At 38.7% G+C, this 12,498-nt stretch overlaps 1 protein-coding gene across 1 annotated transcript in view; it reads left to right on the top strand.

Moving 5' to 3' along the window:
* The first annotated feature begins 353 nt into the window (after positions 1–353).
* AOAH (acyloxyacyl hydrolase) overlaps positions 354–12,498 on the top strand; it is a 188,646-nt gene continuing 176,501 nt past the window's right edge. The window contains exon 1 of the mRNA XM_004418824.3: positions 354–495. Within this exon, the coding sequence (XP_004418881.1) occupies positions 372–495 (124 nt within the window). The 5' untranslated portion in view covers positions 354–371. The remainder of the gene's footprint in view (positions 496–12,498) is intronic.

The following is a 12,498-nucleotide window of genomic DNA, read 5'->3' as shown; positions in this document are numbered from 1 at the left end:
CTGACTTCAGCCGGCGAGCGCAGAAGTGCATATCGTTGCCACTGCTGCTACTTGAGTTTCTCCTTTTCCTGAAGTTTTTAGGTCAGAAGAACTGCATACCAGGGACTCCCTCCAGCTCTTCCCAGACCCAGGCCTGTGTGGCTCTCTCTCAGGGTTCTACAATAGTGAGGAGCAAGTCTGTGAGTGTTCGTGGTATCTTTATTCTCTTCACACTTATTGAAAAGTGTGTATGGGAGAGTGTGGTGTGTGTGTGTGTCAGAGGACAGAAGAGAAAGGCAGAAAGACTCATCGATTCTGCGGCCTCAACTTCAGCCTCCCTTAGCCAGCAGCTTCTGTAGCCAGGCTGGTCTCTCCTGGCGCATAGCTCCGAGATGAAGGACCGTTGGAAAATCCTTATGGCGGCTCCTCTGTTGCTTCTCCTGCCCCTTCACACCTCGGCCTCTCCAGCTTACGATGACCAGCCTGCACGACACTCCGATGGCCACACTTGTGTAGGTACGTAAATATTTTGTGTATTTTTTATGTGGACGTAACAATAGAATCAAATACTTGGCCTGCATAGTAAATCACCTATTTAATGACATCAATAGCTATAAGATTCCAAGTAGGGCACAAATAACTTCACCAACATAGAAAAATTTTGAGTCTTAGAATGAGCATTCACACTATATGCATGTATGTATGTATAGAAGTGCCCTATACAGTTGCTAGTTTGAATTAATCATAAAAGTCTTCCACTTCATTGGTGGTTGGAATTTGTTTCCCGTGGATAGGCAACTGTAAGAGCCCAAAATTCTCAGCCCCTTTCAGGAGATTAGGCAGCATCACACAGTGTAAAGAACATGAGATTTGACTTCAGACAGACACATCTGAGTTTGAATTGCTGCCACCCTCTCCTCCTCTGCTTCATCTCTTACTGTCTTTGAAACCTTGAGCAAGTTACTTAACCCTTCCATTCCTCTGTTCTTATTGATGAAATGGGGCTAATAACACCCACTTCACAGGGATGCTGTAAGAATTGAGATCATGCATGTAAATTTATGGTATTTACACACAGTAAGGATTCCAACAGTCTTAGTTTCTCTTTCTCTCATGGAGTCTAGAGTTGGCTGTACTAGGACAGTCATCTAGAAACATTGAACATTGACTGAGATATGGCTCCTTCACTTATCTTTTATTGAAGTATTTTATTTCCAAATTGTTGTTCTTTTTTGTTTTGGGGGTTTTTTTGGAGAAGAGTAAAAGTGGGGTAAGACTTTTGTTATTCATATTGCACCTGGAGCTTCCAGAACAGTGGCGGGCATTTCAACAGGTCAGTCCGTGGAGCCAGGGAGACTCAGAACTCTGAGTAGCAATTACTAAAGGAGTAGATCTCAAAATAGACTCTTGGCATAAGAAGCCTGAAAAAGAACCCAAGGGGTTACTGGTGGCCATGGCTTACAAATGGAAAACCAGGACACAGATTCTGACACATATGAATTATTTCTGAAGACAGCACAGAAAAGTATCTGAATTATTCCTAATTCCTAAAAAACCATGACATACATGTTAAGGAACATGTCTTTAGTTTCAAAGTTTCCTTTTAAATTAAAACCTTAAGACCCAGATTCTCTGCAAATCTATTGTTTACAGGTCTGGAAGCAGAGGTCTGTGGTCTCATTGGAACCATGACTGGGAGGTCATCCTCACCCACTACTGGTTCCATCGAATAATTATTTACCACCATTTCATTTTTTCAAAGCAATACCCTAAAGCCTGTCAAATGGAAATACACTTGCAAAAGGTTTAAGTGAAATCAGTTCTACTTCTAGGATGGTTGCAAATTAAACTTTTAGATTTAGGCAAGTCTCCTGAGATGCTTGGGCCTCCACCTCTATAAAGTGGATATGATATACTCGTTTTCTTCCCTGTTCCATTCCCAATGAGGCATAGAGAGTTAGAAGGAAGGATTGAGGGGATTCAGGATGAGGTTGTTCTGGTTATCTATTACTACATAACAAATTTAAAAATAACCAATTTGTTATATCATGATTTTGTGTGTCAAGGATTTTTCAGAGCCTGGCTGGTTATTCTTCTGCTACATGTAGGGTTGACTGAGGTCACTAGGTGGTATTCAGATGGTAGATTGATGGGTCCAAAATGATCCAAGACAGCTTCACTCACATGTTTGGCACATTGTTAGAATGTGATGGTTAGAAGGTTGGCTCAGCTGGGAATGTCTATCAGAGCTTTTACACTTGGCATCTCCAACAGGGCAGTCTCAGGATAGTAGGATCTCTTACATAGCGGCTCAGGGAGCCCAGAGAGAGCATTCCAAAAGACATGAACTAGAAGTTGCCAATCTCTCAAGGCTTGGGTCTGAAAATTGGAACAACATCACTTCTGCCATCTTGTATTGGTCAAAGCAGTCACAGGTCTCTCCACTCAAACTCAGGGGAGGGGAAACACCCCACTCTTGATGGGAAGTGTCAAGGAATTTGTGTTCATTTCTGTTAGCCACATGGGCTCACTTTGGTTGTCCATACAAATCCTCCATGGCCCCAAGAACTTGGAGAGTCTGTTGCTGATCACATTTGATGATGGTTTAGCACCCATTTTCCCACCAACTCACGACTTCTGGCAAACTCTGCTTGGATGACTTATTTCCCCATCGTCATCATAACAAGAAAGGTGGGTGCAAGAGGAGTCCGTCATGTGATCAGTGTTTACTGGGCACTGACTATGTGCTAAGCCAGGTGCTACAGGTGGTCCAAACCAGTGTCTTACTGTTCAAAGGTGGTTTTTTGGGGTAAACAGACTCAGAAATGTGTGTGCAGGGGAGTTTATTGAGAAGTGCTCTGGGGGAAAACACCTGTGAGGGAGTGAAGGCAGAAGGAGTGGGCAGAAGGAGAAGGTGGGCTATGCTTCAGCCACAAAAAAAAAAAAAAAAATTGCTGCAGTCAATCCCACAGAGAGCTCTGGAGCTAAAATGGCTCTTCAGAGTTGTAGGTGGACGTGAAGTGGGTCCAAGCCTTGGAACCCCCACATTGGACAGTCATTGGATATGAACTGGCCCCAGGGGCCGAGCTCCCTTTGGTGGAGGCAATGCCTGGAGAGGGACTCAGTATGAGCCCTCAGCACCAACACTCCCAGTAGCTGGGGGAGTGAGTGTGTCCTGAAAGGAAATCAGGGAGCGTCCTTACTCACAGGGCCAAATGTGGGAAGTGCCCAAGGAAGCAATGAGGTAAGCTCGCTCACAGCTGGTGGAAAGAGGAAGAGCCTCGTGCACGAGGCAGGAGAAGAGAAGGAATTGCTGGTTGGGCTTCTGCTAGCTACTTTCTGATGAAAAGCAGGACTATATGACTTCAAACTCATTGGCACAGAGCCATTTCCCAAACATTCCCACATGGTCACTCCCCACATGGTCACTGAATGGCTACCATATACCAGGCCCTGTGCTCTGAGCCAGAGATGCAAAGATGAGCAACAACAATAATTTTTAAAACCTCTCTGGCCTCAGGAAATTCACTGTCCAGTTTAGAGAAAAATGAGAATCTGGAGTCTTGTAAAGATTGCAATCCTTTAAAATGAATGACTAACTGAGCACATGGTACACTGGATAATACCCCATTTCTCAGGAATCCTGTGGACTGCAGTGGCAGTGGCAGCGCCGGCAGAAAGCCATGAGCAGGGGGCAAAGGCAAACATCTTCAAAGCAGACAACTGCTAACTGTGCTCACCATATTCACAAAGTCACCAGAGGAAGGCGAAATGAAAGCTTGGGTGAAAAGGGAGAGGAATGTGGTAAAGTTTTAGAATTTTAGAAATGTTTCTACCCAAATATTGCCAGTCAAAGAAGGAAACTTCAGTTATCTCAAAGATTCCATTGCAGTTGCCTCCCTCTTGGATGATCCTGAGCAACAAAGACTTCATTGAGAAAAGTTGATCAGGCAATTGGATTTCTGATCATCCAATTGAGCAATAAGGAATCACCCTTGTTAGTTGTCAGCTACCTTTTAATCACTTTTCCAATATAAAGTTTTACCTTGATCATAATAGTATGCCCTTGCCTTGATTATAAGATCATTATAAAATAAAATATCTATAGTCACCTTCTCAACACGTATCAGTAGTTCTGCTTTCCTATTTTTCATGGAGTTTAATTGAATTAATTGGGTTCCATCCGTTTTTATGAAGATGCACATTTAGTAATCATATTTGTTACCTACTCATAGTTTTTTTGCTACTGGTCTGCAGCCATTCTTGCAGCGCCCCCAACACTGCCCCATGGGGCAGCTGCCCTGCGTCTTTTCTCTGAGTTGAATCTGGAGTCACAGGAGTGATGTCTGGGGACAGTAATTGTATCCAAGGAAAGGATTCTTCAGCCATAACAATTACATTTGTAAGTTAGTAATTAGAAGATTGCTAACATTTATTGAACACTTCTTGTGTAATTAACAGTCTTCCAAAAGGTTTATATGTACTAACTCATTTGATCATCACAATGGCCTTATGGGGTAGGTATTATCATTATCCCCATTTAGAAGGTGAAACGACTGAGGCTTAGAGAAATAAACAACTTGTCAAAGGTTACACAGCGGGTTAAAACCCACCTTATATCTCACTTAAGTGTGATTATGTTGTTTTTTAAGTAATTAAGTCGGGGCAATATATTTCTTCCCCATATTGTTTTAAATAACAGCTTTATTGAGATATAATTCACATACTATAAAATTCACCCTTTCAAAGCACAAGATCCTGTGGTTTTTAGTATATTCACAAGTTGTGTGTTGATCACCAATATTTAACTCAAATATTTTTATCACCCAAAAAAGAAACCCAATATTCATTAGCAGTCATTCCCCATTTCCTTCTCTCCTCAGCCCTTGGAAAACACTAATCTATCTTCTGTCTCTATGGACATTTTCTATACGTGGAATGATACAATATGTGGCCTTTTGATACAGGCTCTGACTTAGCATAATGTTTTCAAGGTCCGTTCATGTTGTAGCATGTATCAACTTCGTTTCTTCCAAAGACTGAATAATATTCCATTGTATGGCTATACCCCGTATTGTTTATCTATTCATTGTTGATGGATATTTGGACTGTTTCCACTTCTTGGCTATTGCAAAAAATTCTGCTATAAACATTCATAAAGAAGTTTTTGTATGGACATGTGTTTTCATTTCTCTTGAGTATATACCTAGGTGTGAAATTTCTGGGTCATATGGTAACTCCACCTTTGACATTTTGAGGAACTGACAAAACTGTTTACTAGAGCAGCTGCACTATTTCACATTCCCACCATTAGTGCATGAGGGTTGTACTTCTTCCACAACCTCACAATAACTTGTTATTATCCATCTTTTTTATTATAGCCAACCTAGTAGGTATGGAGTGATGCCTCATTGTAGTTTTGGTTTGCATTTCCCAAAATAATAATAATGTGAAATATCTTTTCATGTGCTTAGTGACTATTTGTATATCTTCTTTGAAGAAATGTCTCTTCAAGTCCTTTGCCCATTTTTTAATTGGGCTATTGTCTTTTAATTGTTGAATTGTAAAAGTTTTTTTATATAATCTAGATACAAGTCCCTTATCAAACACATGACTTGCAAATATTTTCTTCTGTTCTGTAGGTGGTTTTTCTTTTCACTTTCTTGATAATATCCTTGGAAGTGCAAAAGTTTTAAATTTTTATGAAGTCCAATTTATCTACTTTTTCTTTTGTCTCTTGTGCTTCTTGTGTCATATCTAAACCCCATGTTTTTAAAAATTGCTGTTGCCACTATAGTTTTTGTATTGTCTTATGCCCATTCTCTTATCTTGTTTCCCAGCCATCAGGTCCCTAACTGCTATTTTGGTTACCAGGCCTATAACTCCTAGTGTTGCAAGTAACAGGAATCAATTTGAGCTAGGCTAAGCCAAAAAAAGGAGGAAATTTTCATATAAGAATCCCAGGGATGAATTTTAGAAACAAAAGTCAGAAAAACACAGGCTTGAAAAATGAGCCAGGAGCCACTAAATGATGGCTCCAGGCTCCCATGGAGTTCTCTTTCCTGGCCTCTTGGAGCTGCCTACATCTCTGTCCCTACAGACCAGCCAGTTTTACTGCTCTAGGCCCTTTGGCCGATTATGAACTCCCACAGTCCAAAGTTTACATGTAAGAGTTCAACCCACACAGAGATGGACTCCCCTTCTGGTTGTCAATCAACTTCCCGGCAGAGAGAATCTGGGCTAAGTCGTTAGACCACTGAATAAGAGGCAGGTGGGAGTGAGGAAAGCTCACAGTATAGATGTGGCTGCCAGGGTTGTGGACTGAGGGGACAGCTCTCACAGAAGGGGGTTTTGCTGTGACTGGAGAGATACTCCAAAAGAAGCCACACAGAAGCTACTGAGTGATTGAGCCAACACCCGCCTTATAAACAAACAACCCCAGCTCCGGTCCCAAGAAGAGTCTTTGCAGTGGGGAACCAACCAGTAGACCTGGAGGGCATGGTCGTGAACATATTCCTAAATCAGAACTAAGCTGTGTGAAGCTCCAATGGTCCCTCTCCCAATTTACCACAATTCTTTTGCACTGAACTGTACCTCCCATTTGATCACTAAGCAAATGCTGATTCTACTGTGCTTGAACAAGCAGTGCCTCTTTCTGCCACTTTTCAAATGTTATAGAATCAATAATAAGCCACGATCATTTTTGCAAAACACCATTTTCTTTACATGGGTGATTTAGGGGCAAAGTCATCCTTATGTTTCTAAGTCGTTGACGTTTAAATTAATTCATTGAGTTTTGGGGTGTTTTTAAAGCACTATTTGGTGCTCAGGAAGCCTTTTTTTTTTTTTTTTTGTGAGGAAGATCAGCCCTGAGCTAACATCCATGCTAATCCTCCTCTTTTTTTGCTGAGGAAGACTGGCTCTGAGCTAACATCTATTGCCAATCCTCCTCCTTTTTTTTCAGGAAGCCTTTTAAAAGGTTGAAAAAAGCTGTTATTTATGTTTGGTTAAATATATAAAATGCCTTCAGAGTCGGTTAAAACCTTCTCTCTCCACCCCCACATCTCACACAGAGTGGTCAGAGATGATTTTATAGTTTGAATGATAAAGAGAAAGAGGTGATCCTATGGTTGCAACCCAACACAAATGGTAAAATGCAGTATCACTGACAAAAATAGGAAAAATTTAGAGCCAGCAGAGAAGGTTGAAAATTTATGATCACAATTTATATATATACAGAAATTTCACTTTCTCTACTTCTCTGTAACTGAACACTTGTTCATAAGCAACCGTTGCTGCTGATAGCAGGAAACATTTCATCTCGCCACTAATGTGTTTAAATTTAGTCTTCTCTGGGCAATTCAGGGTTCTCTTCCTTCCCTGCTCTCTAGGGTTGGTCTCAGTTCTCAGGGAGGGCTTATGTATCACCTGGACATTTACAGTTCTCAGCCTCAGGGTGGGCCTCTGTCCTCAGCCCTCAGAGCCCCCACACTGGAGTGTCATGGTTGGAGTAGCTCATCTCAGCAGAGCAGTCTCCACAGTCCCTCCTGATCCACTGCTCACCTCCTCCCTCACAGTCCCTGCAGACCCTTGAGGTCTAGCTGGATGCCCACTAGTTCCCGGCTGCAGCTGCCACCTTCTGCACTTTGCCCCTCACTTATCACACCTTACCCTCTCTTTAATTCCCTACTTTTATTTTTTAATTATCATAAAATGTAACCCCAACCTTAGCACAAGTGGTAAGTTTTTGATCATCTAAATCTCCACTCTACCCACATTTGCCTTTTTTCTTTCCTGGCTTGTTCTGGGGTCATAACTCTGAAGAGAAAGACCACAAAGACACTATAGAAAGAGGTCTATAACTTTGGGGAAAGGTCATAAAGTGAGGCAAACCAAAAGAATACTTTTCTTCCATAAGAAAGTAAATAAATTTATCTTTTTGGGGCAAGAGTAAACTGGATCATAGTTTAAATGTACTATGAGAAGGAAAAAAAAAGAAAAGAATGTTATAAAGCATTAAGCAGAAAATTCTCTATAAACTTATAATGTGTCCATCTCTATGTATATAGCTATCTTCCCAGATGGAATGAGCACCAAAATGCCAATAGTGATGATATGGTTATCTCTGAGAGATGAGCTTATAAATGATTTATATATTTTTTTCAGTGCTTTTCTGAATTTGCCACCTTTTCTAGATGAGCTTGTGGAAGCAATAGTAAACCATGGTGGTTAAGAGCAACAGAGTTTGCGACTTCTGGAGTCAGATGGCCTGAGTTTGAATCCTGGCTCTGCCACTCTGTACAAATGTTCACTGGGACACAGCTTCACCCTCTGCACTTCACTCTCCGTCTGTAAGATGAGAATTACACGAGACTTGCATATGAGGGTGGTGTGGAGGGCTAAATGAGTAAATACATATGAAGGACTTAGAACTGTGTTTGGTACATAGTAAGTACTCAAAGGGGTTGTGATTACATATTCTTTTGGAAATCAGGAAAGAAACGTATTGAAAATGTGCTGGAGAAGTCCTGAAATTAAACCTGTGGTAAAGCAAAGAAGCTTGAGTAAACTGAATAATTACATGCCAGTTTATATCTTGTGTAAATATCTTAAGGGAAGATTCATTTATAAGTGAATTCACTTTCTTTATAAAGAAAGATTTCATAGTTTCCTTTTGCTGTGTAATAAATTGCCACCCATTTATCAGCTTAAAAGTCCACAAATTAACTATCTCACAGTTTCTTCACATCAGAAGTCTAGACATAATATAACTTGGTTCTCTGCTCTGAGTTTTATATAATGTAACATATAACAGAAGTGATATTCAATCATATTCACAGGTTCTGCCCTCACTCAAGGGAGGGGATTAAATATGGCTTCTATATCAGGAGGGAGAAATCTTATAATTCTGCCTACCACATGCAGAAATGCTTAAAAAAGAAAAAAAAGTTTTCAAACTAAACACCCAGATAATATCACAAAAGAGAATTTATGTGGCTTAGTCCCAAAGTGATTCACCAAATAGGCATGAATATATAATGGAAATTGATAGATGAAGAGTAAGTTGCAGGTTGAATGGTTTTTTGGTTTTGGGATCTGTTTGTTTTATTTTTGTTTTTTTGATATTCAAGCTTTTAATCATGGACTTCACACTCTGAGAATTTGGAAAGAAAAACAAATCACACCAATACCATACCTTCTGCTTCATAAACTAGTTGTTTTTTGATGTCAGTATAGAGGAAAAATCCCTATCTGAATCTTTCTCTGGACAAAGTCCATCTTTTCAAATAGAACTCCCACAATTTAACAAAATTCAAATGCAGATTAGAACAGATTGGCTTTCCCTTTATTTTATTGAAACTTAACCTTCAGATTGTTTGAGATAAAAACAAGTACAAGAAGGAATTCTGATTACAATGGGGTTGGCAATTCCTTTGTGCAAAACACTGAGTATAAAACTGGAGATATTGTCACCAGTAACCACTTCAGGCATTGGAAATCAACCAATGGCATACAATGAATTGAGAAATGCTTATTCTTGAAAAACAACTTGAACTTCAGGAAGAACAGTGAGAGTCTGTGACCTTCTTGCCTGGGGCTGCTCCTTCTACCCTCCCATCAGCTTGTTAAGCGAGAACAGTAGTTTTATCACTGTGGAACTGGCTGTGAAAACCAGCAGGTCTACTGCTAATAGGACAGATTTGATTCAACCAGGGTTTGATCCATGGCTTTGCTGGCTAAAAGTGATGGACTCAGTTGGGAATTAAGAAGGAGACCTGTGGCTTTGCTAGCTAGAAGTTTTGGCCCCAGATGGGGCAATGAAGATCAGCCATAAACTTAATAAGGAGATCCTGGTAATGAGAGCATCATAAAAGGGCTCTCCATACAACCTTGATTGATTGGGAAACTATGCTTGTGTGGGAGAGACCTGAAACAGCCCAGGAAAAGTGAAAGTCAAGGGAGACTTGAGAACTAGCGGCAATTTTGAATTTATTGGCTAACCCATTTGGATACATTCCCTAACCCCTAATCCCTAATAGACTGATCAACAGAGTTTGAAGCCTTACAAGCTTGAGATGTTTCAACACAAGCTATGACCAAATCACTGGGAGGTTCTAAGCTGTGCACACACAGGAGTGATCCTAAGAAAGCAAGGCTAAAAATTGAGCAGAGACATCACAGGCTGTATACTCTGGGGGAGACAGATCTGCAGTTGAAGTCCAGGAATGTTGCCAGAAAAGAAGAGCCAATAACCCTCAAAAAAATAAAATAGAATCAAGAGTTGCTAAATACATTATCTAAAACATCCAATTTTCAATTAAAAATTTACTAGACGTGCAAAGAAATATGAGAGACCCATATCCTGAAAAAAAAACCATCAATAAAAATTGACTCTGAGTGGATTTGGCAGGCAAAGACTTCAAAGTACTATTATGAGTATATGCGAAGAATTAAAGAAAACCGTAGTAAAAAAAATTAAAGGAAAATATTATTACAATGTTCAGAAAAATAGAGAAAATTTCAGTGGAGTCATAAAACTATAATAAAGAGCCAAACAGAAATTCTAGACTTGGAAAACAATAATTGAAATGAAAAATTCACTAAGTGGACTCAACAGAAGATTTAAGTTAAAAGAAGAAAGAATCAGTGAACTTGAAAATAGATCCATAGAAATTATCCAAACCAAAGAACAGAGAAAAATAAAGCTTGAAGAAAAATGAGCAGAGCCTCAGAGATGTGTAGTACAATATCCAGTATCCCAACACTTACGAAATAGAAGTTCTAGAAGGAGAAGAAACAAAAAAAGGAGGAAGAAAAAACTATTTGAAGAAGTAATGGTCAACACCTTCTCGAAATAGAGAAAAAACATTAATCTACAAATCCAAGAATCTCAAAAAGCTCTAACTAGGATAAACACAAAAAGGAATAAACCTCAACACCTCATAATCAAACTACTGAAAACCAAATACTAAGTGAATATCTTGAAAGGAGCAAGAGAAAAATGACTTATCACTTACAGGAAAACAACAATACGACTAATGGCCAAACTCTCATCAGAACCACGGAGGGTAGAAGGTAGTGGAATGACATATTTACAGTGCTGAGAGCAAAAAAGCCTACCAACCAAGAGTTCTATATCCAGTGAAAATATCATTCAGAAATGAAGATGAAATAAACACATTCCTAGATAAAACTGAGAGAATTCAGCACTGATAGACCTGCCATACAAGAAATACTAGCAGAAGTCCTTCACGTAGAAAGGAAATAATACTACATGGTAACTTTCAATCCCAGCAAAGAAAGAAACACACTAGAAATGTTTAATATGTAGGTAAATATAAAATAATATATATGTACAGACACACACTTTTCTTCTCAATTTCTTTAAAAAAAAAGAAAATTTGTTTAAAGCAATAATTATTATACTGTATTGTTGGGTTTATAACACATATAAATATAAAATGTATGACAAAAATAGTCCAAAGGAGAAGTGAGAAAATGGAACAATATCAGAGCAAAGTTACCATATTTTACCATGATTAAATCAGTGTTAACCTAAAATCAATGTTGATAAGTCAAAGATGCATATTTTAATCCTTAGTAACCACTGATAATATAAACCCTAAAGAAAGAAATTACTAAAATGTCACCAGAAGAATTAACAATAGTACAAAAAGTACTCGTTTTCCACAAAATACTGCAGTAACAAGGAGAGAAGAGCAAAAAACAACATAAGACATATAGAAATAGCTAAAGGCAGATATATACTGAACCATATAAAAACTGACAATGTATGTGAATGGACTGCACACTCCAATCAAAAGACAAGATGATCAGACTACATAAATAATGCAAGATCTAACTATATTCTGTCTATTAGAGACACAGTTGAGATTCAAAGACACTAAAAGGATGAAAAAAGTTACTGTAAGACAATTGGGATAATTATATTAGTATCAGAAAAAATATACTTTAAGATATGGAATAATCCTAAAGACAAAGAGGTATATTTCATAATGAAAAAAGGGCCAATATATCAAGAAAGAATAAACAATTATAAATGTATATGCACTTAATAACAGAGCCCCCAAATGCAAGAAACAAAAACCTGACAGAATTGAAAAGAAAAATAGATGATTCAACAATATAGTTGAAAATTTCAATGCTTCTCTCTCTGTAATTGATAAAACTAGACAAAAAGTAAGGATATAGAAGACCTAAACAGCGCTGACAACTAACCTGACCTAACTAACATGTACAGAACATTCCATTGAACTACAGCAAAATACACATTATTTTTTAAGCATACACATTACATTGTCCAGGATAGATCATATATTAGGCAATAACTCAAGTATCAATCCATTTTTAAAGATTGAAATCATACAAACATTTTTCCAATTAAATTAGAAATCAATAATAGGAAAAAATCTGGGAAATACCCAAATGTGTGGAAGTAATACAACACATTTCTTCAAAAAAAAATATGGAGGAAAGAGAAAATCATAGGGAAATTTA

The sequence above is a fragment of the Ceratotherium simum genome, chromosome 1 (genome assembly GCF_057802395.1).
Source record: "Ceratotherium simum simum isolate JZ-2026a chromosome 1, ASM5780239v1, whole genome shotgun sequence".
Classification (NCBI taxonomy): Eukaryota; Metazoa; Chordata; class Mammalia; order Perissodactyla; family Rhinocerotidae; genus Ceratotherium; species Ceratotherium simum.
The sequence above is the reverse complement of the archived record's forward strand: the minus strand, read 5'-3'. Positions and strand labels throughout refer to the sequence as shown.